At 43.2% G+C, this 27,842-nt stretch overlaps 1 protein-coding gene across 4 annotated transcripts in view; it reads right to left on the bottom strand.

The window, feature by feature from the left end:
• Positions 1 to 1,110: 1,110 nt before the first annotated feature.
• The window catches only part of znf827 (zinc finger protein 827), an 87,486-nt gene continuing 60,754 nt past the window's right edge, over positions 1,111 to 27,842 (bottom strand). Inside the window, exons 6-15 of one of the 4 annotated variants that reach the window (XM_058066947.1) lie at positions 26,090 to 26,323; positions 22,952 to 23,006; positions 21,327 to 21,427; positions 16,939 to 17,076; positions 13,984 to 14,158; positions 12,170 to 12,336; positions 7,316 to 7,528; positions 7,082 to 7,259; positions 5,907 to 5,957; positions 5,536 to 5,682 (exon numbers count right to left, since the gene is read on the bottom strand). In XM_058066947.1, coding sequence (XP_057922930.1) covers positions 5,909 to 5,957; positions 7,082 to 7,259; positions 7,316 to 7,528; positions 12,170 to 12,336; positions 13,984 to 14,158; positions 16,939 to 17,076; positions 21,327 to 21,427; positions 22,952 to 23,006; positions 26,090 to 26,323 — 1,310 coding nt within the window. In that variant the 3' untranslated portion in view covers positions 5,536 to 5,682; positions 5,907 to 5,908. Of the gene's footprint in view, positions 5,683 to 5,906; positions 5,958 to 7,055; positions 7,260 to 7,315; positions 7,529 to 12,169; positions 12,337 to 13,983; positions 14,159 to 16,938; positions 17,077 to 21,326; positions 21,428 to 22,951; positions 23,007 to 26,089; positions 26,324 to 27,842 lie in introns of those variants that run through there. The other 3 variants (XM_058066860.1, XM_058066773.1, XM_058067031.1) reach the window with 3 other exon arrangements.

The following is a 27,842-nucleotide window of genomic DNA, read 5'->3' as shown; positions in this document are numbered from 1 at the left end:
ATATGATTAAAATTTACATGATTAAAATTAAAAATATATAAATTATTAAAATACAAAAATAAAGATATAAAAATATGAATACAAATAATACAAATATAAAAATAAAGATAAAAAATATTTTAAAATGATATATATATATATATATATATATATATATATATATATATATATATATATATATATATATATATAAAAATAAAGATAAAACAAAAAAAAACTTAAAACGATATTAGGAAAGCAGGAAGTGAACAAATGTAACAGTTACTGATTGTAAAAGTACCAGATGGAGGGGTAGGATTTAATAAGCTTTGCTTCTTCCTACTCCTTTTGGACATGTGGAACTGTGAACTGATTATGGGATGCACTCAATTGTAATCTGATGCATGTTCAAATGAAATAAAACCATTACGACGTCTCTGTGGAAGGTCCGTGTCCAGATTGGGTCTGAGAACCTCAACTTTCATTCCTTTCTGATGAGACCGTGACACCAACTACGATTAATCGTGTCATGGTGGAAGACGGTCGCCGAATCCTGCTGCAAAATCCATGAAAGGATGCGCGAAACTAAAACAAAGAACCTTGGCCAAAAGGCATCAGGCAGTCAGGAGCTCCGTCTCTGTCTAAGCAGCTTTCCTCTCAGACCAGGGGGGTCACGGCGGGTCACGGCGGGATTACACTTTTGGCAAACAAGAGGGAGTTCCTCTGTCGGAGAGCACGATTCCCCCGTGACGGCGCGCAGCTGTAATAAAGCCAAGCCTCGCCAAGGACCTACAAACAAAAAAGCTAACGCGCTATCGATCGATGGCGGCCAACTTTGGCAAGGTGGTGTCGAAAGGTCACCTTTGTGCTAACAGCATGGGCGGCGGACGGAGGGTGGAGGGCTCGTTATTGCGAAACCGAGACGGAAAAAGCATTTTGTCTTATCGCGCAATTAGTCTGCAATTCCGGCGGACGGGAATTGAGTAATTGTTCTCGTCGAAACGAAGAAAAACAGCACATGTAATTTGACGCAAAAAAAATCCAAATGAGGGTTTTTCTCTACCCCTTCAATCGATACGCCGCGTCCCCCCCACCCTGTCCCCCTCCTGCAGGGCCTTAATCAACAGTTCCACTCACAGGGGAGGTCAGGCAAGCGGCCGCCCGCCGCCCCGAGCCCCGCTTTGAACTTAATTAAGCAGCTTTAAAACACGGAGCAGAAAGATTCATTAATACGCCAACGAGATGAGAGCGGGGCACAGGAAGATCTGGCTTCCGATGGCGCTTGAACCCGGCGCGGGGGGGTCACGAGGACTTCCGGACCTCTTTAACAGAATAACGCTTTAAACTCTTCCCACCCGTAGAAAGGATCCAGCAGTAAACACGGACAATGAAGAGGTAACCGCCAAACCGCTGTTGATGTGGCGAGAGACCGCCGGGGGCCATGAAAGGAACGCGCCCCGCCAAGGTGTTCCGTAGCCGCGGGGGCTCTAACGCTGATAAATGACTCCCTTAATGTCGGCAAACACTTTATCTCTGCTTCATCTGTTTTCATTAGGCAGGGCCAACCTTTGGCTGGCCGGGAACGTGCCGGAACTTTCATTACGGCGGCAGGCAAGCGAACGCCTCACTCGGCCTCGTAAAAAAAAAAACGCACGCACCACAGATCCCATCGCTTATTATTATTATTATGATGGCGGGTATAAATTAGGAAAAGTTACTTCCCCCCCTGAGATGATCCGTGGTTCTCTTAACTTGATGCTACCGCCTCCCCTTGCGGATTGGCTGGGAATCTTTTCATTTGACTTCCTTTCAAAATGTTTCTAGTTTTTTGTCAGGAAGACAATGGAAGTGACTTACGGAGCTTTCGCTCTCATCAAGACGTGCGGAAAACCGACAATACGAACACGACAAACATGGTTATTTTTCCAGATGCTAGATAGCTTCCCAAAGGCACTACGCTTTCGATGGAATTCATTTCCCAATTGTTGGGGGCTTTTCTGTTAGTGATATTCCCGATGACAAGGTGTCCGTTGTTTAGACATTTTGTCTAAAAATGCACTCCCCCCCCTGTTTTCTTTTTTCTTCTTTTCTATCCCCTCCTGCTCCGGTCTGACCACTCCTAATTTGCAAAACAACATTCATTCATTCATTTTCTACCGCTTATCCTCACGAGGGTCGCGGTAGGTGCTGGAGCCTATCCCAGCTGTCTTCATTGGGCGAGAGGCGGGGTACACCCTGGACTGGTGGCCAGCCAATCACAGGGCACATATAGACAAACAACCATTCACACTCACATTCATACCTATGGACAATTTGGAGTCGCTAATTAACCTAGCATGTTTTTTGTTTTTTTTTTACTTCTAAGGGCCAGTGGCGTCGTTAGGTCTATTTTTAAATGTTCTGAAGCCCCCTCTAAATAATTTTATATTTTTATTGATTTTTTTTTCATTGATTTTTTTATTAAAAAAAATGTAGTACTAATAATCATTCATTCATTTTCTACTGCTTATCCTCACAAGGGTGGCGGGGGAGCTGGAGCCTATCCCAGCCGTCTTCGGGCGAGAGGCGGGGTACACCCTGGACTCACAGGGCACATATAGACAAACAACCATTCACACTCACATTCATACCTATGGACAATTTGGAGTACATTTTTTACATTTTGGCTGTTGTTAAATTCTATCCTTTAGTATGTACTGCAGGCAAATCCAAAATGGCCCCCGCATTGCACTTTGGCCGCCACTGACCTAAGCGACAGACGAAATAGAAGACAAGAAGACGTGACGTAATATCTGATGTAAGCTTTACTTTCAAATCCTGTTACATTTAAATCTGGCAAGTCGAACATAAAAATAATACCAAAGAAAACAAATACAAAATAAAAAGAAAAAAGTACAAATGATCTATTTACCAGTTATTGTCACAACCCTGTACAGCCTTAACAATGGAGTAATAATAATAATAATAATAATAATATAAAAAAGCTTTTTACAGCGTATAGCCTTACTGAAGGACGATGGTGATGCGGGGTCGGGGGGGGGGTTGAGCTTTCTCTGATCGTAAAAACGGTGCCAATGGAAAAAATGGCGGCAGTCAGAAGTGGGGAACTAAGTACGAAGTCATGCAAGTGCTTTGACCAGCAGGGGGCGCCATTTGCGTCAGATTTGAAGGTGTGGAAGAGGAGTGCAAAAAAACATTCTTTTAATAATTCCTCTGTGGACCGGGACTTTTTTTTTTGTAAATAATTTCAGGACAGTCTTAAAGCAAAAAAAACCAAAACATTAAACGGGACATGACGGATTACATCCTAATATCATGTCCTCCGGCGACGTACATTTTGGTCGAAACAATTCTCTGTCCAATCACACATAATTAACATAGACAATAAAGCAGACATGAAAGTCATTTTTACAAATAAGGGATGCGCGCTTGAAGGCCACACGGGCAACTTAACGATGGCTAAAGCTTATTTTATGTCATGACATGTTTTAAAGAAAATGCCCCGCTGCCCCTGTTCGAGAAAAGTGCAACGCTGTGCGCTCGGGGGGTGGGGTGGGGGTTGGGGGGGCGCTAAACCTAACGGCAGCTTGATTGCAAGCATTTCTTTTTTTATCCCATCAACTTGGCAGGTTTTTAAGTGCTTTTGGCTTTTGAAGTATTCACGAAATGAAGTGCAAATGAAGAATAGAAGAAAGGGCCGTAATACCGTTCATTGATCGTTGAGGATTTGGTCGGGCAATCGTGTGGAATTGATCGTGGATTTGATCTCAGTGTGGAAGCCATGGAGGCACAAAAAAAAAAAAAAAAAAATGGAGTGCACTACTTGGCTGCAGCCAGCAGAGGCGCTGTTGAGTCGGTTTCAAAGAAAAACAACAACATTGATTGAAACGTTACCGTGTTTGCCGTACAAGCAAGATGGCTTTGCTTCATCATTGCACCTGCAGGGAATTATTTCCTATCATGTTAGTACAAAATAAATTCATGACATCAAAGGCTCAGTAAAAAAAAAAAAAAAAAAAAAAAAAAAGGCCACCAGACATGCTAACTTTCCCAGCACACAAAATGTCCCTGTGACTTTTTGTATGCGTATTTTTTTTTTTTTACATCAACAAAAATACATTCATTCAAGTCTTTTAGTTTGGAACATTTTTTTTCCTTCTAATTGTTCCGTTTTTTTTGTACACAAAAAATTACAAAAAGCTCCAAAAAGCACCATTCAATCGGCCCCTGTGGCGACCGCATAACCCCCCCCCCCGCCCGGTAGTAGATCTCGTCTAGTAGGGTCTACGCCACATGATTCGTGCAGAGACGATCTCTAAAGCGACTCGTCGGGTTGCGCGAGTGCAAACGATATTCGATGTGGATACGTGGTTTTGTCAAATTCTTCTGTATTTACATTTGATTTTCATAGCTTTCTAAAAAAACAAAAAAAAAAAAACAAAATCAACACAAAACATTCCGAGACAGAGGTGACGTCAGGCAGCAGCTATGCAATAATAACAACATGGTTTGACCATCATACCCAATGAAAAAAAAGGTGGGAGGGGCTACAAAACGTATGTACAAGATTTGATAAATAAGTGCGTGGGTTGAGGCTCCGTTTCGTGACCAAAGTGAGCGAGCGGAAACACGGAATCGGAATCAGGCATGCCATCTCAATGCGTTGTAGCAACAGACAAAGACAGCACTTGCAAGTCTTTCCTGGCGAAAGAAAAAGAGCCATAAAAAAACGAGATTCCTCGTGAGCGTTCATTCAGACGTGTCAAACGGGAGGAAGGGGGAGGAGCTTAGCGGTGGATAAGCTTATAAGAAAAGCAGCTTTTGATATAAATGCGTTAGAGTTTTTCAGTCTTTGTGTTTGTGGGGGCCAGCAGCTTGTTGTGCTGGTCTGGTCTGGACAAGTCTTGGGGGGGGCGGAGTCAGTCAGTCAGTCAGTCAGTCTCGCCCCGCTCCATGAGTCCCAGGTAGGCCAGGAAGGAGTGTTTGTGGGAGGGGGAGGCAGAGAGGGGGACAGGGCGGGAGCGGCGGAATGTGCGGCGGTCGCCGTGAGCGAAGAGGGTGGTGAGGGGGATCAGGCGCACCCGCTCGCAGTTTCTGTACCGGTCCATGATGGCGCCCGAAGGGGACGAGCTGCGGGGGCTGGCCGGAGCCAGCGAGCGCGACAGGGCGACGGAGCGCAGCGCCTGGGACGCGGCGAGGCCGGCGCTCCCCAGGAGGCGCCTCCGAGCGGACGGGCCCACCGGTGACGTCCCCTCCGCGCCTGTCCCGTCGTCTCCCTCCCCCTCTTTGGCACCACCGCCCTGATGCTTCTTGAGGTGGCGGCTGAAGACAAAAGGGTGCGTGGTGGTGAAGGCGCACCCCCGGCAGGCGAAGGTCTGGCGCGGCGCGTGTTTCAGCCTCTTGTGCAGGTTGAGGTTGTCCTTGCGCTTGCAGCTGTACGAGCACAGGTCGCAGTGGAAGGGCCGCTCGCCCGTGTGCACGCGCACGTGTTCGATGAGCTTGTTGGCCGTCTTGGACAGGTAGCCGCACTGCTCGCACTTGTAGTGGTTGCCCAGGCGGTGGGCGCGCATGTGGGCCTCCAGCGAGGGGCGGTCGGGCCACAGTCCCTGACAGATGCGGCAGCGGTGCTCCATCTTGAGGTGCGTCTTCAGGTGGCACTCCATGGCTGCCGGACGATTGGTGGAATAGATGCAGAAAGGGCACCTGGGCGGGGCGACAAAAGGCGGGGACGGGGACGGGGGGGGGCCACACAAGCGACGGTTGATTATGACGAGAACACCAAGGAAACTGATATTTGAAGTAATGAAGAGGAGTGGAATGCATGCTTGTGTGTGCGTGTGGTCAGGGATGTTTGTGTGCGTGGGGGGGGGGGTCATGTGACAGGAAGTAGAAAAGATGGACAAATGAAGGAATGAAGTGGCACTTACATTTAAATAGCACCTTTCATCTGCTCTGGGCCCCAAAGCGCTTCACAAACCCTGCAGAACAGAATCACCTCAGAAAAAAAAACTCCAAATTGTCCACGCCGCCCCCGCCCCCCGGCCCCCAAAACTCCCAACGCTCGACACACTACCACATATAAAAAAAAAAATCAACTGCTTCAGTGACAATCCATCCTGACTGCATTCCCATGTTGCCTTCCGATTTCCGATGCTAGCTACAAGCTAAGGACGTTAGCGTGTCGTTAGCCGTTCACCACTAAGACAATCGAACATGTGATCAATGCCACGGACGGCGACACAAACACACCACGTACACCGTTCTTAGTTGATGACGAGATGGGGGGGGGGGGGCGATCACCGTGATGGCATTCCATGGATTGGGGACGGGGGGGGGGGGGTTGATGAGACTTGGAATGTTGAATGTCCGTCATTGGTCATTGTTTACGCCCAGAAATGAACACCCGAAATCCCACACATGACCGCAGCTGACGTTTTTAGGAATCGAAAACGTGCCCCAAAGTCGGAAAAATTTTGCTCCCGATTTCGACTTTAGCTTAAAACAAACACATCAACACAAATTGTAGCGAATATACGTAAGCTAGCGTGCGTGCCGTGTACGTGTATAGCGTGGTGATGGGTAAGGTGTCGTGGGTGAGGATGGCTCGGTCATTGTTAACGCCCAGAAATGAACACCCGAAATCCCACACATGACCGCAAGATGACGTTTTTAGGAAGCGAAAACAGTCCCAAAAGTCGGAAAAGTTTTGCTACCGATTTCGACTTTAGCTTAAAACAAACACATCGACGTAAGCTAGCGTGCGTGTCGTGTACGTGTATAGCGTGGTGATGGGTGAGGGGGGGCGTGGGTGAGGATGACTCGGCCATTGTTCACGCCCAGAAATGAACACCCGAAATCCCACACATGACAGCAAGATGACGTTTTTAGGAAGCGAAAACGGTCCCAAAAGTCGGAAAAGTTTTGCTCCCGATTTCGACTTTAGCTTAAAACAAACACATCGACACAAATTGTAGTGAATGTACGCCGTAAGCTAGCGTGCGTGTCGTGTACGTGTATAGCGTGGTGATGGGTGAGGGGGGGGGGGGCGTGGGTGAGGACGGGCGGAGTTTAGGAACCTCTTGTCTGTACTTGCTTTCCTTACTTGAGCCCTCCGGAGGGGACGGTGTGGCACTTCTTGTGCTCCAGCAGCTGCTCGGGCGTCTTGAGGAACTTGTGACACACGTCGCACTCGAACATGCGCGTGATGAGGTGGATCTGCAGGTGGCGTTCGTACATGCTGCGTGTCTTGCACACAAACGTGCAGAAGACGCACTCGAATCCTGTGGTGGAGAACAAACTATTTAGCGACCGCCATTTTAGTTTTCGAATCCTTTACCTTTATCGGACTTGTCCTCCGTCCCCGAACCCGAGTGGCTCCCGGAGCTGGACTGGCTGCCGGCCGACGAGGGCGGAGCGAGGAGGCTTTTGAGTTCTTCGCTGCCGTGCACGATGAGGTCTCCGCCCTCGGAGCTGTTTAGCGAATCACTGAGAGCCGAGAGGGATGAGGAAGTGCTCTTGGTCTCGCTCAGGGGACTCCTGGAGTTCAAGCCTGGACAAAAAAAAATGTGAGCCACCAAAATGAGACGATACAGTATACTGATAACAACCCTATGCGAGAGGCGGGGTACACCCTGGACTGGTGGCCAGCCAATCACAGGGCACATATAGACAAACAACCATTCACACTCACATTCATACCTATGGACAATTTGGAGTCGCTAATTAACCTAGCATGTTTTTGGAATGGGGGAGGAAACCGGGGTAGCATCGTTGTGGCATCGATGTTCAGACATTTAGAGAAAACCCACGCATGCACGGGGAGAACATGCAAACTCCACACAGAGATGGCCAAAGGTGGAATTTTTCCTGTTCAAAAATTACAACTTTATTGTTTTGTTTCTCATGATTAGGACTTAAAAAAGCAGCATCCTTCTATTTTATAGCCTGAACAGGAAGTACCAATAATATTCATTATCGACAATAATTTGTAGGACAATTGTTAACTTGTTTTAGTAAACCAAGTAACGACAACCTGGATGATTGACGATAAAGGATGTACATGTGACTGATGTATGTGTGTGTGTGTGTGTGGGGGGGGTTAGGTAGCTACATCAGCCATGAGCCTTCAATATCAATAGCAGCTTCAATATCAGCATGGATGCCATGGATGCTATGGATGCCATACACACATGAACAGTAGAATGAAGTACACACACATTCATGGCCCTGCTAGCTAGCACAGCCAATCAAGAAGCAGCGTGCTTTTATTGATCCAAGTCTGTCATTCACTGGGAAGCAAAGAGAATTGGAAGTGAGGTGTGTGTGTGTGTGTGTGTGTGGGTGTGCGGGTCATGGCCAAAGGAGCTAAGATGGCGGCAAGATCTTAGGGCACAGCTCAACAAAGGACCTTCACTAGCGAGAAGGAAAGGAAATGGCAGGAATGATGACAAGCTACTATGTCAGGAATTCAATAGCCTCTTTCCCGAAGAGCAGCTGGAAAAGTAAAAGTATTACCTTTAAGGGATTGTACAAAATCACTACACATTACTTACACATTACTTCGGCAAACTAAAAATATAAGAACTGTACAATTTGGTATTGGATTACAATTTATGTAATAATAGACACACAAAAACTCTGCTATGAACTACTTGAACTTGAACAATTCAGAATTTCAGCCCTTTTTGTTTTGAAAATTGGCACACCTCTGATACCACCCCTGATGCCACACCTGATACCACCCCGATGCAATCTCTGATACCACCCCTGATGCCACCCTGATACCACCCTGATGCAATCTGATACCACCCCTGATGCCACCCTGATACCACCCCGATGCAATCTCTGATACCACCCCTGATACCAGCCCTGACGCCACCTCCGAAACCACCTCTGATGCCACCCACCTGACGCCACCTCTGATGCCACCTCTGATGCCACCTGATACCACCCCTGATGCCACCTCTGATACCACCCCTGATGCCAGCCCTGATATCATCCCTGAAACCACCTCTGATACCACCCCTGATGCCACCTCCGATACCACCCCTGATGCCACCTCCGATACCACCCCTGATGCCAGCCCTGATATCATCCCCGAAACCACCCCTGCTGCCACCTCCGATACCACCCCTGATGCCACCTCCGAAACCACCCCTGACGCCACCCCTGATGCCACCTCTGACGCCACCCCTGATGGCACCTCCGATACCACCCCTGATGCCACATCCGATGGCACCTCTGAAGCTGGACATTTGCTGGGTTGCCCCCCCTCCCCCATTCTATCCTTAACTTCCAATCCAATGACCTCCAAACATAAAAATGTAAAAAAGTCACCCTAAACTCTTTCTTTGCGGTCAAGTCAGACTTCTGTGATACGATAAAAAAAATCTCCAGGGCATAATAAACAAAGACCCCCACTGAGTTGTGACTCCACAGGAGGGGGTCAAGCTTCTTGAACTGGTGCCACCTGCTGAGCTCCGCTAGCCGCTACTCTGGGCGTGTCCAAGTGGCGGACATGTCTGGTCCACTTGCAGTCCAGTTTGGCAGATCATGTCTCAGGACTGGTTGGAGGGTTAAAACAGCGTTGGTGGCCAAAACAAAACAGTCTGGTGGTCTCCCATCCTTAGGCGCCATAAGGGCCAACCTTCCTAGATAAACAAGGCCACTGTGGCCCCTGAAAGACCCCTGGTGTTTTCTGTAGCAGGAAGAGCAACACATCAGCAATAAACTGGACAAAACAAAACAAAAACCAGGACCATCGATCAACACAAGTTCACACGAGCAGCTTTAAATGTACAAAAAAAAGTATTGACTGGTGTATGGCTGGATGCTAAAAGGCTTTCATATTTCATATATTGTGGACATTGAAAGGGTGAACGAAAATACATTTCTGGGGATCACAATAGATGAAAATATGATCCGCAACGGGCGGAAGCGCGGATGTAGCGCTAGCTTGACGCCCAGTTAAAGGCTAGATTATGAATCCAATCCATGTCTTCTATTGAACAATTTGAGTGTTTAAAAAGTGTGTGAGGCATATTTATGGTTTCAATCTGTATATTATGCTTCTATGCATTTAGCTTGTTAGCTTCCTAATTGAAGAGAGCCGGGGCGGGGGTTCTGCAGCTGACCTAACACTCACTTTTATTGCAAATGTTGATTCAAAATCGGAGAATGTCAAGCTAGCAAGAGTAGGTTTAAGCTCTGCTTCTTCCTGCTCCTTTTCAGATGTGTAGTAATGAGGTATTGTGTATGTATGTATGTGTGTATATATATATGTATGTATATATATGTGTATGTATGTGTATGAATCTGGACCTAACACTCACTTTTATTGCAAATGTTGATTCAAAATCGGAGAATGTCAAGCTAGCAAGAGTAGGTTTAAGATCTGCTTCTTCCTGTTTAAGCTCTGTTTAAACTCTGCTTCTTCCTGCTCCTTTTCAGACGTGTAGTAATGAGGTGTTGTTGTGTGTGTATGTATATGTGTATATATATATGTATGTAAATATATGTGTATGTATATGTATGCTGCATGTATATATATATATATATATATATATATATATATATGTATGTACATATATTTAAGTATATAAATAGATATTGTAAGTGTATTGTATTGTAAGTGTATATGTGAGAAACATTAATGTTATATTAATGCATGTCTGAAATAAATTAAAAAGAAATGAAGAAAGAAAGAGTGTATATATTTTCATTCATTTTCTACTGCTTATCCTCACGAGGGTTGCGGGGGTGCTGGAGCCTATCCCAGCTGTCTTGGGGCGAGAGGCGGGGTACACCCTGGACTGGTGGCCAGCCAATCACAGGGCACATATAGACAACCAACCATTCACACTCACATTCATACCTATGGACAATTTGGAGTCGCTAATTAAGTTAGCATGTTTTTGGAATGTGGGAGGAAACCGGAGTAGCATCGTTGTGGCATCGTTGTTTAGACATTTTGTCTAAAAATGCACTGTTTTCTTTTTTTCTTCTTTTCTATCCCCTCCTGCTCCGGTCTGACCACTCCAAATTTGCAAAACAACAAAACATCCTTCATTCATTTTTTACCGCTTTTCCTCACGAGGGGTGCTGGAGCCTATACTAGCTGTCTTCGGGCGAGAGGCGGGGTACACCCTGAACTGGTGGCCAGCCAATCACAGGGCACATATAGACAAACAACCATTCACACTCACATTCATACCTATGGACAATTTGGAGTCGCTAATTAACCTAGCATGTTTTTGGAATGTGGGAGGAAACCGGAGTACCCGGAGAAAACCCACGCATGCACGGGGAGAACATGCGAAGATGACCGAGGTCGAGTGGTTTTATATATATATATATATATATTTATATATATATATATATATATATATATATACTTTAGAGTACTCTGTGTACAGCCTGTATGGAAGCCTAGATTTACTACTACTACTACTAGATTTATTACTACTATCCATATAGGAAGCAACACAATATAATCATCTTGCAGATGTCATGGTCTGATGCTGCACGGGTGGTGTCCAAACTGCAGTTCGTACCGTACATGAATTGTGAAGCAGCTGCGCTGTGAAGCAGAGACTTTACGACATTTCGTTGGCAATTTCACTACTGTGTTTTTGTGCAATGACAATAAAGGGAGTCTATCTAAGACTGGGTTTTCCAGCAATGATAAGGAACCCAAACACACCTCCCACCAAGATGGCAAGTGTGTGCGAGTGAATTTCATGCCCAAGAGGATTAAGGCAGTGCTCCATAACTAAATATTCACACCCAGGACCCATGTCCACTATGAGGTGGACTCCACAATAACAAAGCTGTTTGGTTTACTTCCTGTACAATTGTCATGTGAGAATAGCTTCTAAATTGTGAGGTGTGTACTTAGTTTTATGTCCTGGTTCCGACATGGACATACATGCTCATAATGATTCTGCAAGACGCCCCCCCTGGAGCAAGAACTTGCTTCACACAGAAAGTAGCATCTTGCAGACTTTGAAGCTGACAGTCAGCCTTTTCTAACCCTCGCTTATCTAAAATTAAACCCAATCTGTCGGAAGTGAAACAATAGAGGATGTGTCACCCGTACAACAACGATGACACCGCGCCTCTATTCTGGGCTGCAGCGTGCACGTCGTCGCCCACCACCCACTCCCAGTGTGAAAAAGTGTTCCTGGTTTACCTGCGTGTCCGGTGCTTATGTGGTTCTTCATGTCGCCCTCCTCCATGCATACGTAGTCGCATACGCTGCAGCACAGCGAGAACATCCACTGCTCCTTGTCCACATGGAGCGACATGTGGCCCACAAACTGGGCGTTGAGCTCCGTCTGGAAGCCGCACACGTGGCAGCTGCACGGAGAGACGAGAGACGGGCGAGAATGAGAAGATGGACGGGGACGGGGGGGCCGCTACACGTGTCGTGCCAGCGCACATTTGGTAAGCGGAGCGTCTTGGCGTTGATGCAGATTAGTCTTGTGAAGATGAATTCCATGTTCTTTTCACGTCTTTATTGCTTTGGCCCGGAACGACGGTATATTCAAGTGTAGGAATCACGGAGGCAACAGGAAGTCTTCCACCTGACAAGGATGGTTCAGCAGCTGGATGCTAAACTAAGCTAGCATCTCTGGGTTGCACATAATGTAAGGGGATGCAGTCTCATACCGAACCCGTACCCGTATAGTACTTATTCAAAATATCTATTTTTACCACATATAAATCTGTTGAAAATGAGAAAATTGAGAAAATTATTATTGCCTTACAGTCAAAAGACAGGGAAGATTTTTTTTTTTTTTTTTTTTTTTCAAATTCCAAATAACACAGATGGCATCCTCAAATGTTTGGTGCCAGAACAGACTCTCAATTAAAATGCTGGAACAGGAGGAATATTATTCCTATTATTTATATAAGGTTTTTTTTTCTTTTCCATTATATAGTTATTTATTTAATGTATCATTCCTTATTTTCTCCCCTTGAAAGTAAACAACCTATCACAAGTGCAGCGTACTTTGAGGGGTTGTTTGCTTCATGTTAACTACTTTTTACACTTGCAAAAGTGGGACATAAGGGACAATTTTTGGGAAAATGTTTTTTAAATGTAATTCTGCCTTTTCATGTTAAACAGGAAGCTGCTTTGTGTTTTTTTTTTCAAAGGAGCATATATTCTTGAACAAATCGTTAAAAAAAACATTTTCCCAAAAATTGTCCCTCATAACCCCGTTTTACGGTAGTTAGGCATATTGAAGTGTTACCTAAAAAAAAAAAGTTGCCTGTGTCGTTATGATGGTGATAGCTTGATCCTTGATCAGATTATTTCTGTTTACATTATTAGGAAAATAAATCTGTTCGAAATTGGACCAAATTCATGACAAAACAGACCAATCCTAAATTAAAGTGGGTAATTGAAGTGAATTTAATTGAAGTGTTATCTTAAAAAAACGTTGCCTGTATAGTTATGATGGTGATAGTTTGATCCTTGATCAGATTATTTCTGTTTACATTAGGGAAAATAAATCTATTCTAAATTGGACCAAATCGGAGGTCTGACATATTTAATGACAAAACACACCAATCCTAAATTAAATTGGGTAATTGAAGTGAATTGAATTGTTATCTTAAAAAAAGTCACCTGTAGAGTTATGATGGTGATAGCTTGATCCTTGATCAGATTATTTCTGTTTACATTAGGGCAAATAAATCTATTCTAAATTGGACCAAATCAGAGGTCTCACATATTTCATGACAAAACAGACCAATCCAAAATTAAACTGGGTAATTGAAGTGAATTGAAGTGTTACCTAAAAAAAAGTTGCCTGTATAGTGATGATGGTGATAGCTTGATCCTTGATCAGATTATTTCTGTTTACATTATTAGGAAAATAAATCTATTCTAAATTGGACCAAATCAGAGGTCCACATATTTCATGACAAAACAGACCAATCCTAAATTAAACTTGGTAATTCATTCTCAGCATAATGATGAGATCCCAAATGTACTACCTGTAGTAGTAGGCGCAGTTTTTGCGCTCTGCGGCGTCAGCAGCCGTGACAGCGCTGACTATCTGCTCGGTGTCAGTGTTGACCAGCTTGACAGAGTGGATGGTCAGGTGCTGATTGAGGTTGGCCCTGCACTTGGCGGCGTAAGGACACAAGTGACACTTGTACTTCCTCTCTTCTGCCACAAACAAAGCACATACACACAAGGCAGCGTTACTTCCAATGTCCGTCACCCTCGAGATGAGCCAGATGAAATGTAATTTTACCGTATTGACCCTGATTAAAAGACCACCATTTTGTCAAGACACATTTTTGGGAAGAAAAACCCAACCTTTTAAAAAAAAAAAAAAAAAATTATTGAGCATATTTTTAGCTGCTTTTTGTTTCATGATTCGATTCTGCTTCATTGAATCACCATTATTTGATCATCAAATGATCATCATAACCCGTGTGTGTGTGACAGGAAGAAAAGCTCTGATGCACATATGGGAGTACGCGTTCGAGGCCACCTGTTAGGGTTTGCAGAAAAACCCAACCTTAAAAAAAAATATATAATTTTAGAAATTATCATCATAACCCGTGTGTGTGTGTGTGACAGGAAGAAAAGCTCTGATGCACATATGGGAGTAGGCGTTCGAGGCCACCTGTTAGGGTTTGCAGAAAAACCCAACCTTTAGAAAAAAACAAATATTTTGAAATTATCATCATAACTTTGTGTGTGTGACAGGAAGAAAGGCTCTGATGCACATGTGGGAGTAGGCGTTCGAGGCCACCTGTTAGGGTTTGCAGGAAAACCCAACCTTTAAAAAAATAAAAAATAAATTATTGAGCATATTATTAGCTACTTTTTGTTTCATGATTCTGCTTAATTGAATCAGCATTATTTTAAATGATCATCATAACCTGTGTGTGTGTGACAGGAAGAAAAACTCTGATGCACATGTGGAAGTAGGCGTTCGAGGCCACCTTTTAGGGTTTGCAGAAAAACCCAAACTTAAAAAAAAAAGAAAAGAAAAATTAATGATCATCATAACCTGTGTGTGTGTGTGTGACAGGAAGAAAAACTCTGATGCACATATGGGAGTAGGCGTTCGAGGCCACCTGTTAGCGTTTGCATGTATAAATCTGTAGATCCCTGAATATAAGACAAGTGGACAAAAAATAGGTGTGTTTGGGGAAAGTTTTGTTTTTTTTTTAACCCTCCTTTTGTGTTAGGGTCGGCACAGACCCGTTTTACATTTTAATGCATAAAAAGAATCACATAACATTTGTTTATTGCATCAAGGCTTTTTCACGTTGTCAGGAAACTATTTCAACAAAATAAAACAAAAACATTTTTTTTACTACATTTTAAAATGGTCTGATTGAAATTATGACCACTGTATTATTAGGGTCGGTTTTGACCCGGTTATAATAATATGACTGTAAAGCAATATTTCGAGCCACAATTGAAATCATAAGTGTACAATTAGCCAACACAATGACAACCAGCTCCTCTTCTCATCATGTAAGCTTCAGGGGATTCTCATTTTGACCGCTTTTCCAGTATACATGTGAGGTGAATTCACTCATTTGACTGGCTGATTTCACATTTACAATTTGGATCATGGAAAGAACGGCAAGAAGTACAGTGAACCAAGATCTGGACCTGTTCTGCTTTTTCATTTCACTTTATACTAAAGTTCTGTTGCTGAAAACAATAACATTTTCTACCTTTTCTTGACATTAATATATATGGGTCAAAATTCACCCCAACACCATAGATGTTTCTTTGGTGATTAATACTAAAATGAGAAAATAAATAAAACTAATTGATTTAAGAAATATGTTCTATAGCTCTCAGTAATACCCAGGTAACAAAATAAGCTTCAATTTATGAATATGATTCTTTTGAGGTTCATTTTACCATTTTTGGAAATTGAATGTGAGGGGTATAGTGACAAAAAAAGACCTACATGCCCACAACAAAAGTATAAAAACCAACATTTTCATTAAATGAGGAAGTTTAAAAAGGTAACCAAGACAGGAGAAGCAAATTTGATGGTTATTGTTTTTAGTGTATTTTATAGCTGATTTAATACATGGGTCAAAACCGACCCGTTAACATAAAAGATTATATCAGAAAGCTAACACAAGAGGAAGGTTTATTGAGGCACGGCATCAAGTCAAGCCGAGACAATTATGTCAGCATTTATGGCTAAATATGAAAACACAGCATCATATCATGGTTTTGTGGACTCACACACACACACACACACACACACACACTTCATTCATTTGCCCCCTAGGACACGAAGCCATGCAACCTTTATGTCGCTGGGGAAACCAAAAAGACCATCACAGTGACATATGCCCCCCACGCTTGTGCTCTCTGTGGTGTGGCCAAGCTGTTCACAGCCAACACTCTCAGATGGTGTTTGTGTGTGTGTGTGTGTGTGTGTGTGTGTGTGTGTGTGTGAGCAAGCATGTCCAATTGTGTCGGGGGCATTTTGTTACACGAGTCTCAATTTGTGTTCTCTGTGATTCTGTGTGCTATCCCTACCCCCCCCCCCCCCCCCACACACCACACCCCCCAGATAGGACGCCTTAATTTTCCATAGGGTTTTTTAATTGGACTTCTACACAAGGGACATTCTGTGACGCTGCAGATCAATTGATGTGGTTTGGGATCAGGACACAGGAAGTGACAATTTGGGAGGGGAAAAAAAATGGTAGCTTCATCAGAAATTCTTGTGTGTGTGTGTGTGTGTGTGGAGTGGTGCATCCTTCAGACGAGGTAATGAGACGGGCAGTTTTCCCAGTGAGACTAATCACGGTTGTAATCTCTTTAAAGGAAGGGTAATCTAGTCTTGTCAACCTCATTTACTTTCTGTGGACAAACATGTCCACTTGCTAACGAGGAGTCGCTAATGTTCACACTGTGTTTGTGTGTTTTTTTTGGGGTTTTTTTTAAGTTACCTGTGTGCAGGGACAGGTGTCGAGAAAGCGTCTGTTGTCTACCGAACACTTTTCCGCAAACGGGGCACGGGTAGAGCTGCTCGTTTAGTCTCCACTGGGCAATCCCGTTTCCTGGTTCGCCATCATCCTTTTCAGAATCTGCAACACACACACACACACACACACAGCTTACCCATAGTTCATTGCAATTGTGCCACCTGCAGTAATATACTGTAGCCATCAACACTACTCAAATCTGAATCAGCCTCTTTCATGCAAAAAAGGCAGAGCCAGCATTTATTTGCTTGTGTCGTTTTTCCATAAAACCCAGCGACATGGCGTATTGTTGAAGTGTGTGTGTGCTTTCACACAGCAACACAGACTATTAGGTGTGTGATGATGTCACCGGCGTGGACTATTCAATAATCCTGGTCCATGCACTGTGGAATACCTTCACACACAGATAGCGTCCTGCCTCTGTTACGACTGATACTACATCTGAAGTAGGGGTGTGTATTGGTAAGAATCTGGCGATACGATACGATATATCACAATACTGTTAACAAGGCAATATTTGTTTTGTTTTTCTTGTAGTTAAAGATTATTTCCTGGAAAAACTGAATTACACTAAACACATTTAAACACACTAAACCAGTCATGATGTGCTATATATATCACTATATTGACACTTACTATGGTACCCATTATGTCACTGTATGGCCATATCACCTCATACTTCGGTACGAGGTGCATTATTAAAAAACAAAAAACAAAAAAAACTTTAAAACTATATTATGGAAAGCAGGAAGTGAACAAATGTAACAGTTACTGATTGTAAAAGTAGCAGATGGAGGGGTAGGATTTAATAAGCTTTGCTTCTTCCTACTCCTTTTGGAAATGTGGAACTGTGAACTGATTATGTGATGCATTCTTTTATTATTTTTTTATTAAAAATTAGATTATGTATTTTTTTATTAAAAATTAGATTATGTATTTTTTTATTCATTTAGTATTTATTTTTTATATTTATTTATTTATTTTGGGCCACATACTAGTTTTATTGTGTTGTGGCTAATATGGTAATGGTTTTATTTCATTTGAACATGCATCGGATTACAATTGAATGCATCCCATAATCAGTTATGAACCTGAACCTACCACTGTCCTCCAAAGTCCCTATTTGGGTGCCACCTGTAGAGGTATAAGCGCATAAAAGCATTAGCTGTGCAGGTGAGAACAAAGACACCGGCCCCGGTCACGTCAGGAGACAAGAAGCCGGTCAGAGCTTTCGGGGGGGCCGTGACCTGACAAACACCAAGTTGATTAAGCCAATTAGGGTTAGCGGTGTGGGCCTTCATGTGGGTAATTGTATAATTAGTTCCATTAAGAACAAGAGGGACACCAGCCTAGAGATACAGGATTGTGTTTAAGCCCCCCTGACTTAGGGGGAGGACTTAGGGAGACAACTTAAAAAACCTCAGTTCAAGCGGTACACTTCAGTTCCGTTTGCCACGGTATGGTTGGGTATGGTACCACAGGGCTCGACATTAAAAACAAAAACGACTTGCCCATGGGGAATCCTTAAGGTGAGAACTACTTGCCCGAACTTGCCCCATGTAAAATGAAAAGACCGCCATAATGATATCATCTCATTTTTGTGGCATCACATGAGAATCTCAAATAAAGATGAAATGATTATCATTTCTTGTGGTTGTTTTCCTACATAGATCATGTTGTTGCATGGAAATCTGGATTGTCAAGAGACTTCTAGGCACTTTGCCTTGATAAATAAAAGTACCAGGGCTCGACAATAACGATGTACCGATGGCCCGGGGCAAGTTAAAACAAAATTCCGGCAAGTAAATCCAATCACTGATATTCCCGTCGGGGAAGTGCACTTTGGCATGCCATACTGTTAAGAGTTTTTTTAAAAGCGGTTCTTGTTGGGTGTTGGTAAAACACGGACTGCGTAATTCCGGTGGTAATTTGCAAACCGATCCTTGCAAATCTTGAAATGGACCAATCAGAATCGTTTATTTAGACCGCGGTCCGCGTTTTACCCACACCTGTTCTTGTTCGCGATCAACCAATCAGCAATGGTTTGACTCCGAAAACATCCATCATGGCGTCCCTGCCAACATGGTCTAATTCTTCAACAACTTCTGAAGGAAAACATCAAAAAAGTGATGAACCAGTGCCTCCTAAACAAGTATTTTATTAGCGGCAGCAAATCAAATGATGGCACAGGTGAGTGAATCACATTGCTGTGACAATTTGAAGTGGTCACAATGAAACACCACCGATTAGATCCAATACCAAGTGCTGATTTTGCACAAGCAACAAAAATTTAGAGCTTCTATTTCTCTGTGTAATTTTTCTCACCTTTTGCTTCACAAATTATTGTTTGACCATTTTTTTCTGGATTAAAAATGTAATGTACTTTTATTTATCAAGGCAAAGTGCCTAGAAGTCTCTTGACAATCCAGATTTCCACGCAACAATATGATCTATGTAGGAAAACAACCACAAGAAATGATAATCATTTCATCTTTATTTGAGATTCTCATGTGATGCCACAAAAATGAGATGATATCATTATGGCGGTCTTTTCATTTTACATGGGGCAAGTTCGGGCAAGTAGTTCTCCCCTTAAGGATTCCCCATGGGCAAGTCATTTTTGTTTTTAATGTAGAGCCCTGAGTACATTCAATGTGCTTATTAAATAATAAATGACAACACAAGTTATTGGGTAAACGTTCAGGCTGATATTAAATTAATTATCATTTATCAGTGTTTAATATAATTAGCATATGCTGATAATTTATCAGATAATAGTACTACTGACGCATTGTATTTAGAGGAATGTATGTTAACATGGCTTGCCATACTACCTCAGAGACAGCTACTTCCCCCTGGCCATCAGACTGCTGAATGCCAAATAATTTTTTAAATTTTGTGCAATGACAATAAAGGAAGTCTATCTATCTATCTACCTTACACATCGTAGTCGTAGTAAACAGTGATATTTATAAGTTGTGCACCACAATGAAACTTTATTGAATAGACACATTTGTGTACTAGTAAAGTGTTTTTAATCCAGAAAAAAAAAATGCTCAATGGTCAAACAAAGAATTTGTGAAGCAAAGGTGAGAAAAATTACACAGAGAAATGGAAGCGCTAGATTTTGGAGCTTGTGCAAAAATCATCACTTATTGGTATCGGATCTAATCGGCGGTGTTTCATTGTGACCACTTCAAATTGTCACAGCAATGTGATTCACTCACCTGTGCCATCATTTGATTTGATTCCGCTAATAAAATACTTGTTTAGGGGGCACCGTTTCATCACTTTTTTGATGTTTTCCTTCAGAAGTTGTTGAAGAATTAGACGATGTTGGCAGGGACGCCATGATAGATGTTTTCCTAGTCAAACGATCGCTGATTGGTTGATCGCGAACAAGAACCGGTGTGGGTAAAACGCGGACTGTGGACTAAATAAACGATTCTGATTGGTCCATTTCAAGATTTGCAAGGATTGCTTTGCAAATTACCACCGGAATTACGCAGTCCGTGTTTTACCAACACCCAACAAGAACCGCTTTAAAAAAAAACTCTTAACAGTATGGCATGCCAAAGTGCACTTCCCCGACGGGAATATCAGTGATTGGATTTACTTGCCCGAATTTAGTTTTAACTTGTCCCGTGCCATCGGTACATCGTTATTGTCGAGCCCTGTACTGATTTTGGTTGACAATGCGTTCCTACAGTTCTTCCTGTTCAATTCCTGTTGAATTAAGGATTCCTAGTCGACCAGGCAACAGACTGCAATGTTTCCAGCCCAACTCTTTTGCTACAGCAGTTGTCAGGAATAACAATAAATCAAGATCAGATATAGTCTGTCTTTTTAAATAAAAAAGTCTAAGAGTAAAAAGGCACCAAATGAGGAAGAGCTTGACTAACACAAAGAAGAAGAAGAGATAACGAGTCAAAAAGAGAAGTGCAGAGTTAAAGGGAGCAAGCAGAGGTTGAAAGGCACACAAGGGAACAGTGGTGAGGGGGCGGGGGGGTGGACTGGCGAATTAACTTTCAGGACACTCTTTGACACCCAGGAGCCAATCAGATTTCCATTAACTGGCAGAGGGACAGGTAAAGCTGGCACAGGCTAATTAACCTTCCCCATCGCTCGTTCGCTGCCACGGGAGCGAAACGCCAGAGGATGGCGGGTTGTGAGAAAGGAGACGGAGGGGATGATGCCCTGGGCAAGGGGGCACAGCGCCAGCGGCCAGCACCGGAGATACAAGCAGGGAGATGAGGTACAACTGGACTGAAGGTTGAAGGTGGTTAATTGAGATGTGTGCGCCTTTTGTGGAAAAAAGTATGAAGCTAAATAAAACAAAAAAAAAAACTTACCGTGGAAAGCTGCCCTGGTGGAGGAGCTGGCCTCTGCGGGGGAAGAGCTTTTGGAGCGCGAGTTGAAGGGTGATTGTCTAAAGCACTCATCCAAGAACGGACTGAAACGTGGAGAAAACCAGAGTCGCATTTACAGCAAATGTAGCATCATTAGCCACGTTTACATGAGTTTTTCTCTTTCCGAATGGAATCTTTCCGAATGACCTTTCCGAAAGCAATGGTATACATGGAAAGAAATATTCCAATCGCGTGTATACATGCACCGCTATAATCATAACCAGTAACCAGAATAGTCAATGGGGCATGTAAAACGTAAACACCAACATCACGTGATACCGACTTCCTCCAGTTTTTCTTTCACTTGTCGGAATAACTCCGTATTGCCAGTTTTTCCTTCGTCCAGTCTTGAAATTTAGTTTCAATCAAAAACAAACTTTCCGCAGCAGTCCAGTGCCGATTGCTCGCCTCCATTTTTTTTAAATCGAAGAACGTGTGGAGCTGCGTGTTACGTCGAAGAAGAACGCACCCTAACAACTTTCCGATTGAGCGGATACAAGATACCTCAATCGGATTGGGGAAAGGAATATTCCACCCCTGTGAATCCCATTATATGTTCATTCGAATTGGCACTTTTCTTTCAGAATGAGGTGTATACAAAGGTTACAAAGGTTGAACGGTGATTGTCTAAAGAACGCATCCAAGAACGGACTGAAACGTGGAGAAAACCAGAGTCACATTTACAGCGAATGTAGCATCATTAGCCATGTTTACATGAGGAGTTTTTCTCTTTCCGAATGGAATCTTTCTGAATGACCTTTCCGAAAGCAATGGTATACATGGAAAGGAATATTCCAATCGCGTGTCTACATGCGCCGCTATAATCAACCAGAATAGTCAATGGGGCATGCGCAGTAAAACGTAAACACCAACATCACGTGATACCGACTTCCTCCAGTTTTTCTTTCACTTGTTGGAAAAACTCAGTATTGCCAGTTTTCCGTTCGTTCCGCTCTTGAAATTTAGTTTGGATCAAAAACAAACTTTCAATAGCAGTCCAGTGCCAATTGCTCGCCTCCATTTTTTTTAATCGAAGAACGTCTGTAGCTGCGTGTTACGTCATATCTCAGCATTCGCTGAAAGAACGCACCCGGGAACAGGAAAAGATAAAGTTTAATCTTGCTAATATTTTATAATTAAGCTCGGCACATGTTTTATATAGATATGTATTTTCGTTTTTAATAAAACTGGACTTGTGAATGGCGTATAGAAGGGTTTAGATTCTGTTCCACAGATGGCGCTAATGCACACGAAAGCTGCTTGCCAACCGCCAATAAACAACAGAAGAAGAAAAACACCACGAAAAAGAACGCAGTCTGACAACTTTCCGATTGAGGGGGTACAAGATACCTCAATCGGATTGGGGAAAGGAATATTCCACCCCTGGGAATCCGATTATATATTCATTCGGATTGGCACTTTTCTTTGGGAATGAGGTGTATACAAAGGTTACATTCTTTCCGTTTGAGCAAATAACCCGAATGGAATTGGAATATTTGGGTCCATGTAAACGTGGCTAATGTGTCAGCCATTCTGAAACTCCGCCATTGTTGCTGTCATAGACTCACCTGCTAATTCCCACCATGTTACTGTCTTTATGGTTGTTGGCTTTGCTGACTTTTTCTGGAAAACAAAAACAACCATCATTCATTCTCATCTGGAACTTTTACAGCCAGTTTCCATCGGTCAGGAAATGCTGGCGACAAGTTCTTTACACACATATATACCATCAAAGAACACATGGAACTATACAGTGAGAGCCAGATTGTTGCATTATTTTCAGCTTAGCCTGGCAGCGGGGGAACGTTGGCCATCTGGAGTGATGGGAGTCTCTCTAGTGGGGTTGCTGACCTGTGGGCTGGAAGTTTAGCCCAGACCGCAGATGCACTTTTAACGATATCATTAAATACAACGGCATAAATTATAATAATCCAATACATTCGGTACAGAACAGAACCAAACCGTTCTGATTGGTAAAAACACAGCTTTGGCGTAAAAACTAAAATCCAAGCAACCAGTGTTCGTCTCGGATAGATGCTGCGGCGAGCTTGACCACAGAGTGATCCGCAGTTTGTGGCGTCTGAAAAAAAGAAACCTCAAACGTATTCTTTCTGTTGTGCTGTACGATCGCGTGGAGCTAATGTGAACGGGGATGTCAACGCTTCCGGCGGCTGTACCAGAGTTGCATCACGGATTGATCAGGATCCGGTGTGAGCCTGGCGTTAGACAGCCAACTACTGAAGACGGAATCCACGGTACACTCAATTTTGCCTCACGTTGTTGATTGAAGCATGATTACAAACAATTAGCAACTCCACAGTTGCTAATTTGACAGAATTCTTCATCGTTGAATCCAATTAAGTAGAGATTATTTACGTACAAAGTGTTACGTACCATAACTGTTCAACAAACATCGGCTATTACTGGTCCATGGAAGGTAAGGTTACAATTAAGGATCGGCCGATATTTGCGTTCTTTACTTGAATCGGTATCCACCGATACGCGTGTGGGTTCGCCAATGTATTTTTCCGACGTATGATTTACAGACACATCGGCTATTACTGATCCATGGAAGGTAAGGTTACAATTAAGGATCGGCCGATATATCGGGCCGATATTTGCGTTCTTTACTTGAATCAGTATCGGCCGATACGCGCGTGGGTTCGCCGATGTATTTTTTCCGACGTATGATTTACAGACACATCGGCTATTACTGATCCATGGAAGGTAAGGTTACAATTAATGATCGACCGACACATCGGCCAGCCGATATATAGGGCCGATATTTGCGTTCTTTACTTGAATCGGTATCGGCCGATACACGCATGGATTCGGTGATGTATTTTTTCGCCGCTTGTTTTACAGACACATCGGCTATTACTGCTCCATGGAAGGTAAGGTTACAATTAGGGATCGACCGATACATCGGCCAGCCGATATATCGGGCCGATATTTGCGTTCTTTACTTCAATCGGTATCGGCTGATACGCACGTGGGTTCGTCGATGTATTTTTCCGCTGCATGATTTACAGACACATCGGCTATTACTGATCCATGGAAGGTAAGGTTACAATTAAGAATCGGCCAATATATCGGGCCGATATTTGCGTTCTTTACTTGAATCGGTATCGGCTGATACGCATGTGGGTTCACCGATGTATTTTTCCGCCGAATGTGTGTTTAAGAAAGCTGAATCCTACTGTGTTCAGTGTTTACATTTCAATAAATATTTGTTTAAACTTGAGACCTGTAATATTTGTTATTATTGTCATTTTTTCATGTCAATTGAGGCAGCAAAAGCAGTATCGGCCACAAATATCGGCCCAAGCAAAATCGGCCATCGGCTAAGGGTATGGAAAAAAAACGGCAAAAAAACCATATCGGTCCCTAAAGGTTACAATTCAGCAGAATTGTCACTCCAACGGTGACTAAGTCAGTAAAAAGTAAAAAGTACTCTTTCTTTTTCCCGTGCACCACTTTGTGCAATCCGGCTAACTAGCGAGCAATGAACCAAACAACCTCTTGCCTTGCCCGATTCACATTTATCGGGATAATAACAGGTTTGTATGTATTAATTAAAACACCACTTTCAAGTGCGAGTGAAGACAAAAAAAGAAGTGCGATGTGCGAGTTTCAAGGAGATGGAAGAGAAATTTGAAAGCCAGCGAGCATTCTCTCTCTCTTGCTGCGTTCACCGCGACCTTGCTACTGATGCGTCTCTGAGGTCTTACTGCTCTGGGTAATTCATATTGATTGCTCATTGTGTGACAGCCGCCCGCTCTGTTGCAGCCCCCCCCACCCCCCCCCCCCCCCACACACTCCTTTATTGTGGAAGAAGGGGGGGAGGGGCAGTTCAGTTGCCACTGATGCCCTGGCCTCTCTCTTTCCCTTAGTGGGCATCCTGCGTACCCCCCCTACTATGCTTTTACACCTCTACTATAACTGACCCCCCTCCTTTCCACACCAAATACCCCCACTCTGTCACACCGCTCGGCAAGGACAGAGGTCTCTTTCCACGTTGCCATGGTGATGCCGCACGGAGAAATGTAAAGGGAGGAAGATGAGAAGGGGTGTGCGGCGGTTGGAGGGGTGGGGGGGTGAGCGTGTGCAGCCAAGTGTGCTTGAGCTGGCATGTCTGAAAACGAGTCAAGGGAGACAGAACGACGGAGGGTGGGTGGGTGGGAGGGTGGATGGTGGGGGCATTTGTACAGACACCGCTCCCCACGGGGGCGTTTGCGAGTGTGTAAAGGTGCGCATGCAAAAGCTATGTGCTAAAGCTAGCCATGTGTGAATTTTAAGAGACACTTTAGCGACAAGCGAGCGAGCCGCCCCACCCCACCCACCCCCGATAAGCTTGACCACACACCTGCGTCTTTCTTTTTGGGGTGGGCGGGTGGGGGTGTCACGGACACACGCAAAGGCTGCGTCTTAATGTAGAAACACAAAAAAAAAAAAATGGTGGTGTGTCCGCGTCAATGTCACGAAAAGAGGCAGGATGTTATTACAAGTCACATGTCCTTGACTTTACTACGGCGCCACCAGAGGATGGAAATGGAAGCGCGGAGGTTTTTTTTTTTTTGAAGTATCGCTTGCATAGCAGCAGGGAAAAAAACTGGAAAAAAAAAAAAGGCAAAGCATCCGTGTGTGTTGGCGTGTTTTGTTTTTTTTTAACGGAGGGGTAGGTGTCGTGCCTGGCAGGAACATACCTGACAATTTGAAGAGGAGTTCGGAGGCCATTTTGACCGAGATGTCCTGGGAGAAGAGGTCTTTCTGGGGGCGGGCTAGAGGCTCTGGTATGGGCTCGGTCTTCTCGCTCGCCCCTAAAGTGCTGAAGGCCAGCAGGTGAGAAGCAGGCGGAGTGAGCTCTGCGGGGGCCGGGTCCACCTCCATGGGTTCTGCTTTTACCTTCACCTTCTGGAAGTGGGCATCTTTGTTGTTCTCTGCAGAGGAAGAACGACCCAGAGGACGGCTTTTGAATATAAGTGCTTCTATCGCCCCTTTCCTGTATGTAAATTGAAGTATAAAAAAAACACAAAAGCCTTGCAGTACTAGTACACCGAGTGACAAAACTACTACCGTACATATTTTGAAGAGTTATAGGTACTGAATAATTTTGCATTTAGACCTGTGTTTGGTAGTTATGGGATGGCTGTATCATCTACGTAAAGATCATGGCATCCTAGTGTGGTCACTTCCTCTTGCGTTGGTATCATCTGGTATCATCTCTTATGTTACCGGGTCGGTTTTGACCCATGTATTAAATCAGCTATAAAATACACTAAAAACAATAACCATCAAATTTGCTTCTCATGTCTTGGTTACCTTCTTAGGCTTCCTCATTTAATGAAAATATTGGTTTTCATACTTTTGGTGTGGGCATGTAGGTCTTTTTTGTCACTATACCCCTCAAATTCAATTTCCAAAAATGGTAAAATGAACGTCAAAAGAATCATATTCATAAATTGAAGGTTATTTTGTTACCTGGGTATTACTGAGAGCTATAGAACATATCACTTAAATCAATTAGTTTTATTTATTTTCTCGTTTTAGTATTAATCACTAAAGAAACATCTATGGTGTTGGGGTGAATTTTGACCCATATATATTAATGTCAAGAAAAGGTAGAAAAAGTTATTGTTTTCAGCAACAGAACGTTAGTATAAAGTGAAATGAAAAAGCAGAACAAGTCCAGATCTTGGTTCACTGTACTTCTTGCCGTTCTTTCCATGATCCAAATTGTAAATGTGAAATCAGCCAATCAAATGAGTGAATTACAGCGGCCCCTGCGGCGTACAAGGCTGAAGTGTGGACACATTTTGGATTTCTACACAAAGTAGGGTGTGCAGAAATTGACAAAACCCATGCCGTTTGTAAAATTTGTGTCCGAATAAAGTATTGGGGAAATACGACAAACCTGCGATTCCACTTAGCGAGACACCATGAGGACCTGCTGCTAGCAAGCAATGCCAAGTTCCGTTTGTATACTACAAAAGTAGTACTGTGATATTGCAGGTATTTTGTTTTTCAAATTGATATCACTATTTTGTTAAATAATGGTTATTTCAAGCATCCTAAAATGACTTTTTACTGATGTTAGTTACTTTGTTCCACAAAAATACGGTTCTGATGGTGGATAAGTCAGGGACTGTATACTCTGCATTTTTTCTCAGCTAATAGAATTTGAACATTTGAGCAGGATCTTCGTTTTTTTATGGGTTTTTTTTTGTAAATTTAAAGCTGGATGTTAAAGCTTTATTTATCCAAAGTTTTTACAGAGGAAAGTTTGTGATACAATATAACATACTGTTCTAATGGAATAAAAATGGTAATGGTTTTGTTTCATTTGAACATGCATCAGATTACAATTGAATGCATCCCATAATCAGTTCACAGTTCCACATGTCCAAAAGGAGTAGGAAGAAGCAAAGCTTATTAAATCCTACCCCTCCATCTGGTACT

Source organism: Doryrhamphus excisus, chromosome 1 (assembly GCF_030265055.1).
Source record: "Doryrhamphus excisus isolate RoL2022-K1 chromosome 1, RoL_Dexc_1.0, whole genome shotgun sequence".
Classification (NCBI taxonomy): domain Eukaryota; kingdom Metazoa; phylum Chordata; class Actinopteri; order Syngnathiformes; family Syngnathidae; genus Doryrhamphus; species Doryrhamphus excisus.
Note: the sequence above shows the minus strand (reverse complement) of the source record. Positions and strands in the feature narration are given on the sequence as shown.